Source organism: Gymnoscopelus braueri (assembly GCF_963280865.1).
Source record: "Gymnoscopelus braueri genome assembly, chromosome: 16".
In the NCBI taxonomy this organism is placed as follows: Eukaryota; Metazoa; Chordata; class Actinopteri; order Myctophiformes; family Myctophidae; genus Gymnoscopelus; species Gymnoscopelus braueri.
This window is the reverse complement of record NC_137616.1, coordinates 33459404-33479287: the sequence shown is the minus strand read 5'-3', so window position 1 is coordinate 33479287 and position 19884 is coordinate 33459404. Positions and strand designations below refer to the sequence as shown.

Sequence of the window (19884 nt, the reverse complement as noted above, 5' to 3'; positions counted from 1 at the left end):
TGTGTATTTGGCCGTGGACCCCCATCTCAAATATTTTGTTCCAGGGACCCCCAGAAGCAAAGATTTGATTTACAAATGTTTGCTTAAATATATATATATATATTCAAAGGTTTGCACAAATTTCCACGATTTTTCAAAAATAGCAGATCTACAAAGTGCTATGAGCTTGTATATCTGCTATTTTTGAATAGTAAAAAAAGGTTAAAAGTATTGTGACTATATTAACACATTTTGCAGGACCCCACTTTGAGAACCACTGAATTAGAAGAGTCAATTTTGGAATTTATGAAATGATTAGGCTGTGCAGTTTGTCCTACAGAGCGTCCCGTACTTTCTCTGACGTCATTCTAGAGCGACAAGCCAACAATGGTAAGTGAGCAAGCATTTTTCCTTATGGCTCATTAATGAATAGGAAAATAATACGAATATTACCGCATTTACATCGCACCCTGTGCTTTACAACGACGCATTGAGTGTTGTTGAATCGCTTCAGGGGGCTGTTAATGTCTCAGGACGAGAATTAACTACAGAATAACAAGTCTTTCCGAGCTTGCTAACTGACGTTAGCTCGTTGCTAACAGCAATCATGACTCTGTCCGTTTGAAAGAACCTCCTGCTGCTAATATGAACCAAATGATTCAGATCCCTTTGATCTGATCACATGTATGACGTTCACTGGAAGCTGTGATCCGTTATGTTCGTTATTAAGTATGTTATTATGAAACTACATCTCAGTTGGCTTGGCAGTTGTTCGCATGACAGCAATCAAAACATAATGGGCACATATTGAAAATATTTTCAAATGGCCGAAATGTATATAGGGCTGAAGTGGTTAATGTAAGTTTTGTAATAATAATCAAAATCTACGAAGTAACTGTTAGCTAAAGTTTTCAGATAAATGTAGTGCAAGTACAATATTTGGATCCGCGATGTAGTGGAGTAGAAGTAAAAGTATTGGAAATTGGAAATACTCAAAGTACAGTACTTAATTAATTGATTTAGTTACTTTACACCACTGGTTATGAAACTACATTATCTCAGTTAGCTTGGCAGTTGTTAGCATGACAGCTATCAAAACATAATGGGCTCTTTAAATATTGACATTTATGAGTTGGTACTTCATATGTCTAATGATGTCTAATGTATGTTTCTCAGGGTCAAAGTCAGAGTGGAGGTCACGGTCCAGGAGGTGGCAAGAAGGATGACAAGGTGAGAATGACACAGCTTCTGTTAGCTTAGGTCATAGCTTGTTTTGGTGAGGAAAACAGCTGGATCTTGTACTGTATGACTTCTGGACTGTTATTGTCACCATGTAATCACCGTAACTACCATTACAAACCTTTGGATCACATCAGAATGCCTTTGTTAATTAAAGGAGCTTTGTAAGAAAGTGTGTAGATGTGTTTTTCTACAAGAGTTGAGTTGACCACATGAACCCTAGCGTCCCTATTCTGGGACAAACGTTCGTCAGAAATGGCAAATTTACAAGCTCACGATGAACAGCATGACTTTTTGAAATGCCTGGCTAGTTCATATATTGAGGTGATAGTAAGGAAATGAGTGGAAAACACTTTGCAATTAAATTGAATTATTTACAGTTATTTATTATTATCCATATTTTTTACCTATTCTGACCCATGTCTTCACCTCGATAGGACAAGAAAAAGAAGTATGAACCTCCCATTCCTACCAGAGTTGGCAAGAGGAAGAAGAAGTCCAAGGGACCAGACGCTGCCAGCAAGCTTCCATTAGGTATGGTACTGAAGAGGATGCATTCATAAGTTTAGGGGTGCAACAGTTAATCAAATTAATTAAATAATCAATTAATAATCGATCCCTATTTTGAGCATGTCATTACAGGTGAAAAGTTTAAAATATGTAAAAAAGCAGATCCACAAGCTCACAACGTGTCACAACGAGTTGTCTGTGTGTGTGTCCTTCAGTCACGCCTCACACCCAGTGCCGTCTGAAGCTTCTGAAGCAGGAGCGCATCAAGGACTACCTGTTGATGGAGGAGGAGTTCATCAGGAACCAGGAGCAGATGAAACCCCTGGAGGAGAAACAGGAGGTCAGACTCCTCAGCACTGCCGTTTAGTTTTTCCGCTCCGTTTTTATTAGTTATTGCCGCTATCACAGATTTGTATGCAAACATTGAGACTGCGTGCACACGTACGTACAGGTTGCTATTTTTCTGTTTTTAAGAGGGATCGTTTTCGTTCAGGAGCACCCAAGCAAGACTGCAGGTGCCAAAGAAACCCAGGAGTATATGTTAATGAAAGTAGGAGAAGGCACAGTACACGTTCTAGGCCTTCTTCCTATGCACCCTGGAGGCAAAGTGCAGCTGAAAGTTTGATGGAATGCATTTTTACACATGGCCTTTCCACTGTGTCTTATGAGTGGTTGGGTTCTTTTCGCAAACCTGCCTGCCTGTGTATGATGTCAGGGTGACGTGGTCTGATAAAGGTGAAATTCAAAAGAGAAAAGTATTCTGCATAGTCTGGAATTCAAAAGAGAAAAGTATTCTGCATAGTCACATACACACAAATATTTATCTAGAGACAAAAGCAATTTAATTTATAGGTCACATTTTACCTTCTCTGAGTTACAGACCTGTAAGGGTCCATTTGGTTCCTCTTATTAACTATCAATAATTTAGCTGGGGATCCCCTAGAACCCCCTCAAGGACCCCTGCGGGTCCCTGTGACCCACTTTGGGAATTGTGAGGAAGTGAAAATCTGACATAACACTTCCCATTGTGTTCAGTGTGTGTCGAGAGCTTTCTCTCTGCCAGCCTACTTCAGACTCGTCGGAAGGCTCCGTTTTACATGGAATAAGAGGCTGTTAACTTGCGAGAAGTGTCACAGATTCAGCCTGCTCAAAGAATTACACAGATTTTGGCCCCCTTGTTCAATTCAAAGATTTGTTGCGGTTTCACCTGAATTAGGAAAAGAAAATGTCTTGAAATGGTCCCTCATCTATTCTAATATGATCCATTTTGTTTTTTTCTCTCACTCAGGAGGAGAGGTCCAAGGTTGATGACCTGCGGGGAACCCCCATGTCGGTGGGCACCCTGGAGGAAATCATTGACGACAACCACGCTATAGTGTCTACATCTGTGGGCTCGGAGCACTACGTCAGCATCCTGTCCTTCGTGGATAAGGACCTGTTGGAGCCTGGCTGCTCTGTACTGCTCAACCACAAGGTAACAGGACACATGGGTCTGGCTGGACAGTTAAGCCAAATTGAAACACACATTTTAGAGAACCAATAACCGACTTAATCTTGCTCATGTGGGTGAATTGAATATTTGAGAAGCACGTTTTTCTTTTGATAATTATTTTGCATTTTTTTTTTCAACTAATCTACACGAAAAAAAACGAATAGATCTTTTTATAATAATCGACCACATCGATTAGTCTTATTAACCACTTAACCCTGTATTATTCTTTGTTATACAGTGGTGGTGTACAAACCGCATCGCACCGTGACAAGTTTTGAGCTTGTAGACCTGCTATTTTCACTTTCTTTTTAATGTATTAAGCCGTAGGTCTCATTTATCTCTTCGGTGGTTTCGTTTTCAAATATCCATGATTGCATTCATGCATATTTCATTTCTGTATTCTTTTTTTTTAATCAAAAATGTTGATACACGTGTCACCCCCCCCCCCCCCCCCGTAGGTACATGCTGTGATCGGGGTGCTGATGGATGATACAGACCCCCTGGTGACAGTGATGAAAGTTGAGAAGGCCCCCCAAGAAACCTATGCCGACATCGGAGGGCTTGATGCTCAGATCCAGGAGATCAAGGTACACACACTGACACGCACGCTTCATTCCAGCCTGAACATACAAACACCTGGCTGGCTCCGCCCAGACAAAAATGAACTAATGTGACTGTTGTGTTTTCTGTTGTGTTGGTAGGAGTCTGTGGAGCTGCCCCTTACACATCCAGAATATTATGAGGAGATGGGCATTAAGCCACCAAAAGGTGTCATCCTATATGGTCCACCTGGCACAGGTGAGTGCTATGAATACAGCCGATTTTCACATGTGCATGCAATGATTCCATTCATTGGGTATAGGAAACCCCGCAAATAGATGTGGAACACCCCCCTGGGGTGAGTGTGTGGGCCAGATGCTGCTCCGTGCTCACAAGGCTGTTTTCATGCTCCGCTCCCCCCTCAAAGAGATTCCCTTCCGCTCCGCTACAAACCGCTCCATCGCTCACCTTGTTTTGCCCACGCTCCAATCCACGCTCTGCTCCGCTCCAAATAAAAGGTGTACATTTTGCTGCCATTTGGAGGCCTGTGTCCGAAACCCGTTTTTTGACACAAATGCATCCCCTATGATGAGTTTAGAGACTAGAAACTTGAGTACCCCGTGAACCCTTTATGTCAGTGCAATTTGCACCATGGACACCAACGACGATGCAAAACATACTATCCAAGTTTGTTTTTTACGTAGTCCTTGTCTTTTTAATAAGACTGACGATAATAAAACCTGCGGGCTAATCGCCCAGTCCTCTTTCTCTCTCTCTCTCTCTTCCTCCCTCTCTTTCCCCCCCTAAAAGGATGCGCAAAGCGAGTGTGTGTGGGGCAGGGAAAACCTGACACTTCCATTTCAAATCATAGCCTTTGATTGACTATGATATAAATATAACTGACACAAGGCATTAACAACCAGACTTGGCGGATGACAGAGACATTTCAATGACAGCAATCGGTTCAGAATTACATGTGGGATCTGATGAGACGGTGGAAATCCATCATGCACTCCTGTTGCATTGTTGAGGATTTTACTGCGTGTCTGGGCGGCTTGAAGTCACTCTGACCTTTTTGAACATCCTCTCTGTGCTCCGTCAAAATCCGGTCACCATTTTGAGCCTTGACACTGGTGGTGGTGGACCAGCTATCATCTGTGATTGTTTCCATGGAGGTGTAACAGAAGGTGTTCATTCGGCTAATTTGATAGCTTATTTGTATTCATTGGGATGACGGGACCAATGGGTCCATGTCAAAGTTTAAACTGATTAGATTCTGATTTGTAACGCAAGGCTTACACATACTAAGCTCCACAAAAAGAATGGTCTACTCAAGGCCAATGCAGTGTGTGTGTAACCTGTAGTAATAACTGATTATTGATAAGCTGTATCAGTAACCATCTCTGGTCAGCCTCCCAAATCTCTGGGGTAATGTGTGTAAGGGATTGAAAAGGATATGTGCTGTTTTTATGAATATGTAGTACAGGAATTGTACCTAGTCTAACCTTTTAATTCTCCAGTGCTTCCTGTCACTATAAACATCCGTTCAGATGGAGGTGTAGCCAATAGCAATGCGGGTTACACTGCATTGGTAAATTCCATCCATTCATGAGGGACCTTTTTGAAGGGCACTATACAAGGGGAAAGCAGAACTTTCCACAAAACGGTTGCAGTCTCTACATACAAGAATATAATGCAATATAAGTACATAAGAGCACTCTGTGATGCTGTGGGTGTAGAGATAGATCAAACACATGGGGTCACAGTTAGGTCTGTGCCTATGTGGTACACTTCCAGACAGACAGACGGACAGACAGACACACACACACGTGCTGTGCCACACCACCAGACGTACATTTCTTTTCAAGAGATGTACCTCTTGAAAAGTAGTGGAAGTAGTGTGTGGAGTTTGCATGTTCTCCCCGTGTCTCCTAGGGTAGTTAATACCCTCACAAAAACATGTAGTAATCCTGGTCGCTATACCGTCTCCCCCATGACAGCCGGGGTGCCTGATGGAAGGGAACTGGTTGGAATAACGTGTTCCTTCCACGCGCTGCGTCCTACCGGGTAAACTCCCCCCTGTCGGGTGACGGGAAGGTCAGTTGGCTCTCATGCATTGAAGGAATCATGAGCTCGGCCCTGGGCTCCCTAGGCTGGTGGGGGGAGTGTAGCGCCCAGGATCACTTTCATAATTGGCACCGGGTGGAAAAGGGTTACAAAATCGTGGGATAAAAAATGTAAGAGAAAAAAAAAGAAAAGTAGTGGAATACTAGCTGTTGTTACTGATGATGATTGTTGTTTGCTGCCCTTGTTCCAGGTAAGACCCTGCTAGCCAAGGCAGTAGCCAACCAGACATCAGCCACCTTCCTGCGGGTGGTGGGCTCAGAACTGATCCAGAAATACCTCGGAGATGGACCCAAGTTGGTGCGAGAGTTGTTCAGGGTGGCAGAGGAACATGCCCCTTCTATTGTCTTCATTGATGAGATAGACGCCATCGGGACTAAAAGGTGTGTGTGTGTGTGTGTCAACATCAGAGCAAGGTGCTAATGTAATAAGTGGTCCCGAGGAGATGGCTTGGTGTTGAGAATTGTGAGATAGCAGATGCATTTTCAAGGCCTTGTGTTGGTAGTGTCATATATGTGTGTGTGTATAACAGCTACCAACACATACAAATACACGGAAGTTCATTGTTTTAGTTACTTTTACCAGAAGAATTACTGCCACAACTTTACCGGTGTCATGTATCAAATTACAGGAATTGATCACTGTCTGCTTATTTATGTGCAGACAATTTAATAAGGAATTGCAAACCCATAACATCTTATTCTGCCTGGACGAGACCGGGTCCTTTTTTTTGTTTTGTTTTCTCAAGGTAAAACATTGCTCCCAGAATAAGCATTGCATGTGACGGGTAGATTCGATTCCACTCGCACAGTCGGACGATGTCGGTATATTGGTAATCATGATTTTACCTTTTCTCCATGTCGCACAAGATGGCCAAATGCAAACCCAGCTAATAACGACGGAACATGTCCAGTTCAGGAGTCTAATTCTGGCATGTCCTCTTAGCCTACTTCACTTTACTCAAGTTTGGGTGCCCTTCATTTCGAGGGCCACTCTGCAGAGGCAAGGAAGAGACTGGGCAGTTGCCAGGGGCAACTAATAATGGTTTAGAGCACAGAATCAAAAGCTATTTTTGTCAACTACCCGTGTGAGCAGCAACAAACACAAAAACACTATTTAACAATGTACTTATAATAAAAAATAATATAAAAAATGTAATGGGTGCGGCTCTGTGTGCGGTCTTCACATTGGAGAGGCCTAGGTAAGATATGTTGGGCTGTGTGGAGGCCAGGCTGATTTTCTTCTGTCCCCGTGTGTCTGCTGTAGGTATGACTCCAATTCTGGTGGTGAGAGAGAGATCCAGAGGACCATGCTGGAGCTGCTCAATCAGCTGGACGGCTTTGACTCACGGGGAGACGTCAAGGTCATCATGGCCACTAACCGGATAGAGACCCTGGACCCGGCCCTCATCAGACCAGGTACGATTTCATGACCTCGCTTTGATACTCATTGCTCCATTGCTCGTTTGTCATCTCATGCACTGACTGAACCTGTCATCCTACAGGGAGAATCGACCGTAAGATTGAGTTCCCCCTGCCAGATGAGAAGACCAAGAGGAGGATTTTCAATATACACACCAGCCGCATGACGGTGGCTGCTGACGTCACCCTTGATGACCTCATCCTGGCCAAGGACGACCTATCAGGAGCAGACATTAAGGTATGGGACTACAGGAGGGAGAGCATGCGTGTCGCGAAATAGAGTCTTAGAACACATTACTTTGCATGATTCAGAGCTTCATATCACTGCAGCAAGCTGACTTATTTTTGCTTGGTGGCTCTTGGAGCCAAATAGATTTTTAGAGCAGAAATTGCTAGTGACATTATTTACTTGACAAAGACACGGGCTGCATGTAAAAGACGAGCTGCATTTAGTAGAAGATATCTTCCTTTTATGCTTCCCATGTATGAGTGTTTTTTAGAAAATTGCTCCATTACTCTGTACCCTTTCTAAGCCGCTCCTCCTTAGCTGCAATGGCATTTGGAGTTGGACAATTTTTTTTTGGACAATCTAGGCTGGATTCTGTTTGCCTTTTTTAATTTGCTAATTTTGTTGCCATGTATGGATTAGTTGAGTTCAATTAGCTCTTGGCCAAGCCACATTGAACGGATTTAACTTGTAATAATTATTTCCAGCATGTCCTGATGAGAAGCACCAGGTTCGCGGTTTCTTAAGGCAGTGTTTCTCAAACTTTTTCGCGCCAGGGACCCCCAAATTGATATATAATTGGCCACGGACCCCCATGTGAAAATGTTTTGTGTCAGGGACCCCCAGAAAAGCAAATGTGTGTTAAAAAATGTTGTTATTCAAACACTTTCAAGATTTTTCAAAAGTTTTCAAAAATTGCAGAAGTGACGAGCCGTGAACTACTGCTTTTCTGAATAGCCAACATATACATGGATAAAGGGGTTAAAATGATTGGGATGCTGTATTAACACATTTTGCTGGGAACCCCCTCGAGGACCCCTGGGGGTCCCCGGACCCCACTTTGAGAACCCCCGTCTTAAGGTATCCTAGTGCGGAGGTCATTTGTTGTGTTGTGTACAACAGGCCAACATTGTGGAACCCCACTTTGCTTTACTCTGCTGCCCTCTTGTGGGGTCTTTCACAATGGCACTTTGAATATACATTTAGCAGCATCGTGTGCACCTGTGTGGCCCACTTACAGTAAATGGCACTCGTATTAGTTTAAATTGAAAAATAATGGGGGCTCTTTTATCGTTGGTCACTAAACAGCTTTCTCTCTGCCAAAAAATGAAAAGATCAGTGTGTCAAATCGGTAGCAACCACTTTGTAGTTCACACAAGCAATTTTCTCTTGGCATATTCGACTGCCTCCGTTTTACCGAAAGGGACTTTGCAGGGAATGGAGACAAAATGTTGGACCAAATTAAATCGCAAAGGAAGGGGGAAGAACGTCATTAGAGGCTGCCAGTATTAAGAAGTATAATTTTGCTTTGCGTGGGCAGTTATTCCTGAATATCATCTTAGTTGGGAGGAAACCTCATATTTTCAGGATTCAAATTCAGAAATAGCAAAAGTAGCATATCAACAAGCTCAAAATGCGTCGCTTCGAGACGCGTTTCGAGCATGAGGATCTGCTACTTTTGATGCTTTTGTGTGACGCTGTAGTCATCAAGTAGGGTGTAAATTTACGAAAAAACACAAAGTTAACCCATTAAGACCTGGAACTGTGTCATTTCTAGATTTGAGCTAAAAAGCATTATTTTACACTTTGGGCTATTCAAAAATAGCAGATCTACAAGCTCATAGCGCGGCACCGAGTGCCTCGCTACGAGCTTGTAGATCTGCTATTTTTGAAAATGTGTGCAAATCTTTGAATGTATATATTTTTAAAGTGAACATTTTTAACTCACATCTTTGCTTCTGGGGGGTTCCTGGAACAAAATATTTTGATGGGGGTCCGCGGCCAAATACATATAATTTTGGGGGTCCTTGACATGAAAAAGATTGAGCACCACTGATATAGAAACATACGTTTTTCAGAAAACTGTTGGGATTTAGGAGACATGTAGAATCGGCTTCAGGTATGGAGATGGGAGGTTTCTGTCCGACAACAACAATATCTCTCATGGTTTTCCGTCTGTCCTCCTCTCGTCCCATCTTCTAGGCCATCTGCACGGAGGCGGGCCTGATGGCACTGCGAGAGCGCCGAATGAAGGTCACCAACGAGGACTTCAAGAAGTCAAAAGAGAACGTCCTTTACAAGAAACAGGAGGGCACACCAGAGGGACTGTACCTCTAACCTTTCACCACCATTTCACCCTCTTTTTGCTTTCACGCCCCCGGCCACCCTCCCTCATGGCACCCGCCCATCGCCGTGTGAAAGAGAGAGAGAGAGAGTAACAAGAGGAGTCAGTCGTTGTATTGTCTGTCTCCTCCCGAGAGAGTTTTTGATATTTGTTTTTTTTGTGCATGTCATGTTCTGGCTTATACCAATATCCACAGTATGAGAATAAATAAACTTATGGAAGTGACGGCTGGTTCTTTGACTTGGTAGTGGTACATTGTCCTCCCGTCTTGTTTGAGAGGAAGCAACATGCGTCTGCGGAAGCGTACCTATGTTCCCAGGGTCCTGTGTTCCCCAGGACAGAGCATAGAGTGAGCGCTCATTTTGCTTCACGTGATAACCTATCCTGTCCAACATGGCTTCAAACTCTACATATGACCCTGGAAACATAGGACCCTGAGAACATTCGCATGCTCCTGTCTCTTCCCGTCATTCGATTGCTGCATAACTCCAGTTATTTGTGGATAATCGTGAAATATAAGTATGCAATTGGGTCCATTCACAAGGCTGTCACTAACTGCGGCACGACTTGGTATAATGAAGACAAGTGGTCTCCCCCTTTACCATTACATGTTTCATCTCTGTTTTCCACTACTTCCTTCATACACACTGTGTGAAGTACCTGTTCTCATGGCAAACCATCTGTGAGATAACAGAAAAGGCCTGAGGGGACTGCCTGTCCTCCCTCATTCTGAAATGCATTCCTCACTCCCTTTTTTTCCTTTAAAAGAACTGCTCTCCGCTAATTGCCAGAATATTCCACACACTTGACGGCACAGATGCACATAATTAAATGTGGGAGAAGGTTACAGGATGGGAGAAAACTACCCTTATTGCAGCATCTTGCACAGATTTAGTTTCCATGGCCTGCATTGTGCCTGTGCAATGCTGCAATTGCTTAGTTATTTCCACTGTAAGTAAAGTCTAAAAGTAAATTTGTCTAAAATGTGAAAATTTGTAGGCTTTTTTTGGGTACAAAAAAGTCTGCTGAGAATGGCCTCTACTTCTGATTTCAGTTTTTGTTGTTAAAGAGAACCTTTTATATTTTGATGGCCCAGTGTTTCAAAGCCATTATACATAAGTGTTCTGTACATTGTCTCCTACTCAGCAAGTAAATTGCAAACTACAATAAAGATGACGGCGCATCTAGTGTCAATCCTTGGACGTTGCCATTTCTAATGAATCCAGTGTTACCAGCAATCCAGCAGTGTAGCCTAAATGTCAACATTGGATGGCCGCTATACACTACACTAGACATACACTAGACATTACAGTCCTATAATAAATTGTCTTCTTGCCAGAATGTAACCGTAAAGCACATCTCTGTCTAAAGATTTTAGATGGCACCAAGCTTCACTGTGCCATTGCCAACCAGTAGGTGTCCTATCCGACACCCTGGTTGAAATTTCTCAATGGAAGACCGCTAGTTCATTGTATTGTATTAACAGTTTCAGGTACTGTAGGGCATCTCATTGTAATGATCTGATTTATCAACAGCCAATTGCCAAAAATGATCTTGAATTGATACACTTCTTGCCACTAACCTGGCCTGGTTTGTCTTTTCAGGAAGTCCGTACAGTACAAACACACTGTAAATTCAGTGACGAAACAGTCTATTTCTCAATGATAAGTCTTAATGGAATTGAAATTAGGTGGATTAACCAGACCCATAGAGAGAGAGAGTTGCGCCACGCTTTGATCTCGTCGCAAAGCGGGATGTTGCCTCCTGTAATTCCAAACATTGGAACTTCCTCATTCCATTCTTACAATGGGAGTCTACGCTAGTGTCGTCACTCTCATAGTTATATCACACTTGGTTTAAGCACTGGCTGAAAAACAAATAAGGTTTTATTGTATGCTTTATTATATAAAACAAATCAACTAAACTGTCACCCCATTTCTACATTACACATAGATTTTCCACATTGGTAAAACTAGACTTCTGATACATAATGGCTCAAGGAGAGTCAAGGTGAAGGAAGATGGATGGACAAAGTCGGGGACGAAGAAAAGGAATGTGACACGATATGTGGAGTGAGAAGAGGATGAAAGGGGAAATTGATTAAAAAAGGAGGTAGGCTAAGTATAGGTTTTTTTTTGCCAGAGATTAGAATGTCCCCAAAGGGACTGCAGAGTCAGGTGAAAGGATTCATCAGTGGATTCTCCCATGCGTCTGGCAGAAAGCCCTATCATGCCCACTGAAGTAGAAAACAAACTTGTCAACATGCTGACCATGTCTCAGTGAGTTTTCCCTCAGAACTGCACTGATATTAAAACATTTGCCTTGGCATCCAAGGCTTTTCAGAGGCAAAAAAAAGAAGGCCGGCTATTAATTGTTTCAGGGGTTCGTGAAACGAAACCTAAACCTTTAAAGAAGCCTGAGTCCCTCTCGACTCGGATGAGTCGAGAGAAAGCTGTTCAGAGACTACGAGGCACTGCTCGAGATATTGGGCATTATTTAAAACATCTTTCCTCGTCTCACCTCTGGAGGTGGAGTTGGGTCGGGACAACTTCTCTGTAAGTCATGCCAGTGGTTCTCAACCTTTTCAGGCAGTGACCCCCCCAAAATAATGTACAATAATATATTTGAACTGGGGACCCCCGGCCCTGATAACTTGATCAGCGCTTGGAGTAGGAGTTAAGGCATTCAATTTTGTTTGACTCGGTTCCACAGATAAATATTGTGAAAATAGCAGATCTACAAGCTGTTAAAGCTGTTAAGCTGTGTTAAAGCTAACAACGCCTTGCAAAGCGAGGCGTTTGACATCAGTGGTTCTCAACCCTTCTCATGTCAAGGACCCTCAAATAGATATATATTTGGCCCGCAGACCCCCATCAGAAAATGTTTAGTGCCGGGGACAATCAGAAGAGAAGATTTCTAATAGAAGATGTACAAGCTGTGAGCTTGTACATCTGCTATTTCTGAATTGCCAATGTATAAATGGATAAAAATGGTTAAAATGATTGTGATGCCGTAATAACGCATTTTGCTGGGGGTCCTTGAGGAGGGTTCCAGGGGGTCCCCAGCAAAATGTGTTATTACGGCATCACTCTCGGCCTCACTCTCATTCTCAAAGCGGGGTCCCCAGACCCCGCTTTGAGAACCACTGATTTACATCTCAGGGGTCCGCTCGGGCTTGAGTGGGAACACTGCGGCTGCAGCCCCCTCTTCACTAACTCTCTCTCTCTCTCTCTCTCTCTCTCTCTCTCTCTCTCTCTCTCTCTCTCTCTCTCTCTCTCTCTCTCTCTCTCTCTCTGTCTCTCTCTCTCTCTCTCTCTCTCACTACCCTTATTAAATCAGTCACGCATTTCAGCCACAGTTCGCACATCGCAGCACATTCAGCAAATAGTAGAAAAAAGGGGGGAAAAGACTACACTTTCAAATCAAGCGTGGCGTGTTGAACCACAGATGCTGGGTGGATGAGAAGGGGAGTGTGTGTGCTGCATGCGTGTGTGCAGTGCGTGCATGGGTGCATGCGTGCGTGCGTGCGTGCGTGCGTGCGTGCGTGCGTGCGTGCGTGCGTGTGTATGTGCATGTGTGTGTGTGTGTATAATGAGGCATTTGCCCTGTCAGCTCAAGGCAGATCTTGGTTGGGTATTTTGCAAACCTCCCCCGCAAGAGCAGAGTTACTGATGGGGGGATGATAAGGCTGTGGTGACCGTGTTTTTTGGCATTCTCTGAAATGTCACATTCACATTATTATTCATTCATGGTGATGTGGACAGATTTTGCTTCATTGGATCATATTCCTCTTAAGAGAGTAAAGTGCAGCATTACCTTCTAAATTATGCAAGATATAAGCCATGTACTAGTTAAATTTAAAATGATTAATAATGTAATGAAATCATATTTTTGCAACTAACTTCCCTGTTTTTCAGATAAACAGCAATTAATATTGACTTGCAACTCCATGACTATTTCAGGGTATAATACAATGTTGACGGCTATGGCAATTAGCTATCAAAGACAAAATTTTTAAACATAAACAAAAGGACACCACAAAAGGCATACTTATAAGTTATAAGTATAGGCCTATTACGGCTAAACTTTTTTAATTTAAATAGTTTTTAAAGGGAAATGATCTACTACTAGTATATAAGTATATCCTTTCAACTGATGAAAGAAAAAACTGTGATTGGTGCTTACATTTTAACAGACCTTTTTTTATAAGCATTCTAGAATATGCTTTAGTTTAGACAAGAGCATGTTTACAGCTGTTTCAGGAAGTAATGTCTCATTTGTACTCTGTAGCATAGTACAATGGAGTATAATTGACCACTTTATCAATTCAGTATAAAGCTATCTTTTAAATAGGTAGCTGTACAGCCTATACCAAAGACTGTGCTTGTGATCAGATGAGGCGTGCCAATTTAGGCTTGCCTGGAAAATATGTGCAGGGAGAATGCACAAGTGCTGCTCTCCCTTCCCTTAATAACTATCATTATTATCCCTCAGCAGAGCAACAAAAAAAAATCATGTCAAGGATCCCAAATCGAATGTGTACTGGGCCTAGGACCTGCATCTGAAATTATTTTGTGCCAGGGACCCCCATACAAGATTTGTTTTGTAAAAATGTTTCAAAAACATTCCAACTTTTTCCATTTTTAAGTTCACAAGGTGTTGCAATGCAAAACTAGTAGATCGGCTATTTTCAAATAGTATAGTGTTAAAGTGGTTAAACAGACTTTGATGCCATATTAAAAAATAATTCTGGGGACCCACTGGAACCGCACTAGATCTCAAACTACATTAGAGAGATGACAGCTCTACAGTGTCACTGGGTCTGGTGTAAGGTGTTGACAGGTGGGGAAAGCACCCAATAAATGTCCTGGAAAAAGATACAAACTGCACTGGCTACCAGTGAAACATCGTATTGATTTTAAAATTTTACTTTTTGTTTTTAAAGCCTTAAATGGCCTCGCGCCACAGTACATTCATTTCAGATCTGGTTTCTGCACCCAGGGTACTTAGGTCATCTTACCAAATGCTCCTTGCCATTCCCCCAACAAGCATTAAAACTAAAGGTGACCGGGCCTTTTCTGTTATTGCCCCCACACACAGGAACAATCTTCCACTGCACATTAAGTCCAGCTCCACCACTGACAGGTTTAAATCATTGAATGTATTTTTTGTATTGCTTTTATGTTCTTTTAATTATGCTGTATGTGTATGAGGTATTGCTTTTAAGTTTCTTTTACTATGTTGTATTTTATGAGGTTGTTATAATGCTATCATGAATGGAAAGTACTGGATGGATGGAAGTTGACTTGGTCAACTTCTGTTGTTTTTAAATGTTTTAAATGTGCTATACAAATAAAGGTGACTTGACTTGACTTGACTTATTTTGATAGCTACACAAACCCAGCAGTGCTTTCTTTGGAACACAGATGTGTCATGTCATCATGTGTTCTAACTAAGCACATTTACTTAAGTACAGTTTTGAGGTATTTTTTGAGTATTTCCAATTTCCTATACTTTTACTTCTACTCCACTACATCTCAGAGACAAATATCATGCTTTTACTCCACTATAATTATTTGAAAACTTTAGTTACTATAGTTACTTTGTAGATTTTGATTATTATTACAAAACATACATTAATCACTTCAGCCCTATATACATTTTGGCGATTTTAAAATAGCCGATCTACAAGCTCACAATGCGTCACATCGTGATGCATTGTGAGCTTGTAGATCTGCTATTTTCAAAAGATTATTATACTTTTGAAAAGTTGAAATGGGACATTCTGCATAATGAGTACGTTCTACTTTTGGTTCTTTAAGTACATTTTGATACCAATACTTTTGTACTTTTACTCAAGTACATTTTTTTTTTAATTCCGGACTTTTACTTGTAACAGAGTATTTCTATATTGCAGTATTGATACTTTTACTTTTAGTAAAACATTTGAGTACTTTTTCCACCACTGATAAGAAGGCTACCGTGCAATTCTAAACACTGTCCATTGGGTGGTGCTGTTGTTAGACACATTGCACCCTCCATCCACCAGGCTTTGGGACTAGTGTAAAACACATGTTTATTATTTACGACCATAACACTATAGCACCAGCTTTACCACTTTTTGCGCTGTCTTTGTAAACATTGAGTTTTATTACTGTGTTGTGTAGCCTATAGGCTGGCTATTGCATATATTATGTCCTACTAACTTATGCTTGTTTCAGTTTAACCTCAATATAGAAGCTCATGTATCCTTTATCACAGTTATGTGTAGATTAAATGAGTACAAAAGTCTAAACTAGCTTCATTCTTAAATTTCAGGTAGGTCTGTCTGGGAGAATATCAGCCTAGGTTGCCTATCATCCAATAGCAATACTCGCATTTCCTAACCTATCAAGCAATGCCCCAGCGCTAATAATAAAAAAATAAAAAATAAAAACCATCGGATTAACCGCTAGTCTGTTAATTAAAATCTATTCGATAATTAACAAGATTGTGGAAAACAATAATTGCAGAAAGATGCTTTGGCTTTTTAAGCTTCTTATATTTATATTTTTATTACATTTCCATCAAGTGCCGCTGCCTGGTGCAATGCAGGTCCCACGTAGCCAATAATTGCTGCCAATACATGGAGTATAATATTGCGGGTCTGCAGCGGCCAATCAGAAAGCCCGTCACATAACAGCACAGCACATTCTCCAGTGTCAACCCAAGCAGCGTCTTACACTGAAAGTATCCTTCCGCCGTTAACTAGTACCCCCGGGTTGTGGCCAAACCAAGTCGTGTTGGCGCCACCAACCGGTCGAATGGGTGAATTTATGGTATGTATGCATGCTTTAGTGCAGTGGTTCTCAAACCTTTTTCGTGTCAAGGACCCCCAAATTGATATGTATATGGCCATGGACCCCCCACATCTGAGATGTTTTGTGCCAGGGACCCCCAGAAGAGGAGATTTGTGTCAAATATTTTCTAAAATAGCAGATGTACAAGCTTGCTTTGAGCTTGTAGATCTGCTATTTTTTAATAGCCAACATATGGATAGTGGTTAAGATGATTGTGATACTATTGTTAACTACTTTTGTTGGGGGCCCTCTGGAACCCCCCCAAGGACCCCTTTGGAGTCTCCGGACCGGACAGCACTTTGAGAACCAATGCTTTAGAGCATGATTGTGCGTCATATTAAAGGGATACTTCACTTTCGGGTCAGGGAAACATTTAAAAAATATATTAAAAATAAATGAAAAAAGTAATGGAAAATTCATGGCCCCCTCACACATTAGAGTGTCCTACTAATGTGTGAGGGGGCCTTTATTTTGCCATAACTTCTTTCATTTTTTTTAAATATTTTTTTGTAATGTTTATTTTATGTGAAAGTGAAGTATCCCTTTAAGTAGCTACTAATGTACACAATGTGGAAAATCATTCCTGGACCAAAGTTACATTAGTTGCATGCCTCCCAAACAGGTGCTCCCATTTTAAAGGTGCAGTCTTTTTCTTTTTTTTCCGTAGTCTAGGCCTACTTTGAAACGATATATTAGCCTACTCTATGCTTTGAAACAGGCTTTCAATATAATAATTAATTTAAGGTATAATAACCGTGATTTTGAGTCATGTTTATAAAATATCTTAATTCAGTAAGCGAAGAATTTCAGTTTTCTCCAGCTTAAACAACAAAAACCCAAAACAATAAAAAAAAAATCGAAGACATTCCACAAAAAAATCTTGTTTAAACATTAATGTTTGTAAGTGGCTCTTAAAAAATTCCACAGAGGCTGACCTTTTTTCGTTCCAGCTCTCAAGACCTGTGGAAGGGCATTCCATACCTGTTATGTTTGTTTTTTTAACCTTTCTTCATCTCGTGGGAGAACGTGGAGGGGGGAGCAGTGAGGGGTTAAGTGTCTTGCTCAGGGACACTTTGAACCTTAGGCTTCCCAGGCAGGCTCTCTAACCATTCAACTATGGCCACCCAACCTGGTACGAGGAATGACCAATAGACTCTGGACTATGGACGGGTCCTGCTGGGCACATAATATTGTTGTAGCAGGTCAGTGAAGGGTCCTGGACAATTGGACATAACTATATGCTTCAAAATGAGGCTCTACTGGCAGCAGTGGTGGACCAAAGTACTCAACCCTAGTACTTGAGTCAAAGTATAGATACTCCTGGTGAAACATTACTCAACTACAAATGAAAGTATTCAAAAGTAGATTTTCTTTTTAATATCAAATGCTGTATTTAAATGTAGACACTTTCCAAGAAAAAAAAATGAATTTTCAGAAATGTAAATACAATAGGGATAATAGTGAAGATAGCAGCTCTAAAAGCTCACTGTGATGCGTTCTATTTTTTAATAATTCCCCCGTGGGACGAAAAAAGGTCAAAAACTAAAATGTATGGAATGCCCCTCCACAGGTCTTGAGAGCTGCAGCCCCTGTGAACATTTTTAAGAACCACTTGTGGAATGTCTTAGATTTTTTTGTGTGTTTTTGTTGTTTTTAATCATTTGAATTTTTATTTCTGTTGTATAGCACTTGATATAGCACTGTGAGTTCTCTCTGTGAGAAGTGTTATTTACAAATAAAATGTACATACTTACTTCACCACACTACGAGTTAATAAGAGTTGTTGATCATGTTTCACCAGGCAGGTCATGTCATTTGTTACTGAGGTATAATCAAACGTGCACTGCACTGGCTATGATGACATTAGAGACTATGGATGATGATGATGGTGCTGTTGTTCCCTAAATGGAAGGAACGTTTTAAAGGGCAAGACCACTTTAGTAGAGGTTTGGGTTGTGTAGTTACCTTGCCATGATGTAACTCCAAAGGTGGACAAGAAATCAAAAATAATTGCTCCACCGATTAGAAATTGATGATTCAAAATATGCTCCTCGTTGACTTACATTGTACAACGAAACAGCTCTCAAAGTCACTCTTTTAGCACATAAACGATCCGCGGATCCAGTCCGGGTTTCTTCCTTATAAAAATAGCTAAATCAACAGGAAGTTAACATTTGTATTAAAAAAAAACAGTACTGGGTTCGGTGCTCTATATTGTCTCAATCAACTTTGTTTACGTTCGTTTACATGCTAAAATAGTGACTTTAAGAGCTGTTTCACTGTATAATGTAAGTCAATGGGGAGCATATTTAGATTTCTAATCAATGGAGCAATTATTTTCATTTATTGTCCACCTTTGGAGTTACATCATGGCAAGGTAACTACACAACCCAAAACTCTACCAAAGTGGCCTTGTCCTTAAGCCTAGCCTACTCTTAAACTGACGCACACAAGTATTTAGTAAAAAGACAAATATAGATGTAATCTATTGTGTTCATTTGTATGTTGTATACTTCCAAATATTAAAAAAATATAAAAGGGAAATTATGTGTTTCCCTTTTTGGGTTTGGGTAGGATAAGTGTTAACATAGGGTTAAAAAACAAGGCAGAATCTTAAAAAACACACTTCAAGGATTAAGAAAATGCAGTTAGTAAGAGAAAGTATTCAGTAAAAACTGAAATATATATGTGATCATTTCGGCACAGTTTTTTTGTGCTGTTTTTTTTTTTTTTTTTTAAGTCAAGGTGTGATTGAATCTTAATAATAAACACTTGAATTAAGTGTGTCCTTCAAAAGTTGTGGTCTTTTCTATTTCTTCCATTTTCAGGTTTGGGTTCAGGATATGTGTAGGCCTACTGCGTGAGAAGACAGCTGCATGTAAACTTTACTAGCCTACTTTATGTACCCATAGAAAAGGCATGTTGTTTCATACAGCTACACAGATAAGTCCACCCAACCAACAGGATGTTGTAGTGGCTACGATTGAACTATTCAGTCCACTTGTAGCCTACCACAACTAAAATGAATGAATGAATGAATGAATGAATGAATGTGGGCCCCTTGTGTTCATACTGCCTAAGCAACTGAGTACAGTGTAATATCCCAAACAGCCTGGCTTCAAGGGCTTGAGCTAAATAATTTAACACTGAATTTTGCAATGCTCTCGCAGGCTTAGGAATAAAAAAAAAAACTCCACATAAAACTGACATGTTAATCTGCTTCACAAAATCAGACCTGGTCCAGTCTATGGACGTTTGGCAATTAGGCTGAATGCTCTCAACTGGCTATTTTAGTCCATAGGCTAAACAAGCTGTTGCAGCCTGCAGGGCAGTATTTGCACCGTCATGGTGGTAATAGTAATAAAGTCTGCACCCTAGCAGTGCCATGG

The 19884-nt window shown here is 41.1% G+C and overlaps 1 protein-coding gene across 1 annotated transcript; it reads left to right on the top strand.

Moving 5' to 3' along the window:
- The first annotated feature begins 330 nt into the window (after positions 1–330).
- LOC308102557 (26S proteasome regulatory subunit 4) lies at positions 331–9881 on the top strand. The gene is made up of 11 exons (XM_080452324.1): positions 331–369; positions 1156–1209; positions 1656–1752; positions 1944–2068; positions 3017–3202; positions 3679–3807; positions 3922–4018; positions 6078–6267; positions 7151–7302; positions 7389–7543; positions 9515–9881. Exons 1-11 carry the CDS (start codon positions 367–369, stop codon positions 9647–9649), a joined length of 1323 nt encoding a protein of 440 aa, XP_080308450.1. The 5' UTR covers positions 331–366; the 3' UTR covers positions 9650–9881.
- The last annotated feature ends 10003 nt before the right edge of the window (positions 9882–19884 follow it).

Bases quoted from the DNA above. Each gene is read 5' to 3' on its own strand.
- LOC308102557 (XM_080452324.1), top strand. The intron at 4,019-6,077 runs GTGAGTGCTATG...CCCTTGTTCCAG, and splicing joins ATATGGTCCACCTGGCACAG to GTAAGACCCTGCTAGCCAAG. The intron at 6,268-7,150 runs GTGTGTGTGTGT...TGTCTGCTGTAG, and splicing joins GACGCCATCGGGACTAAAAG to GTATGACTCCAATTCTGGTG.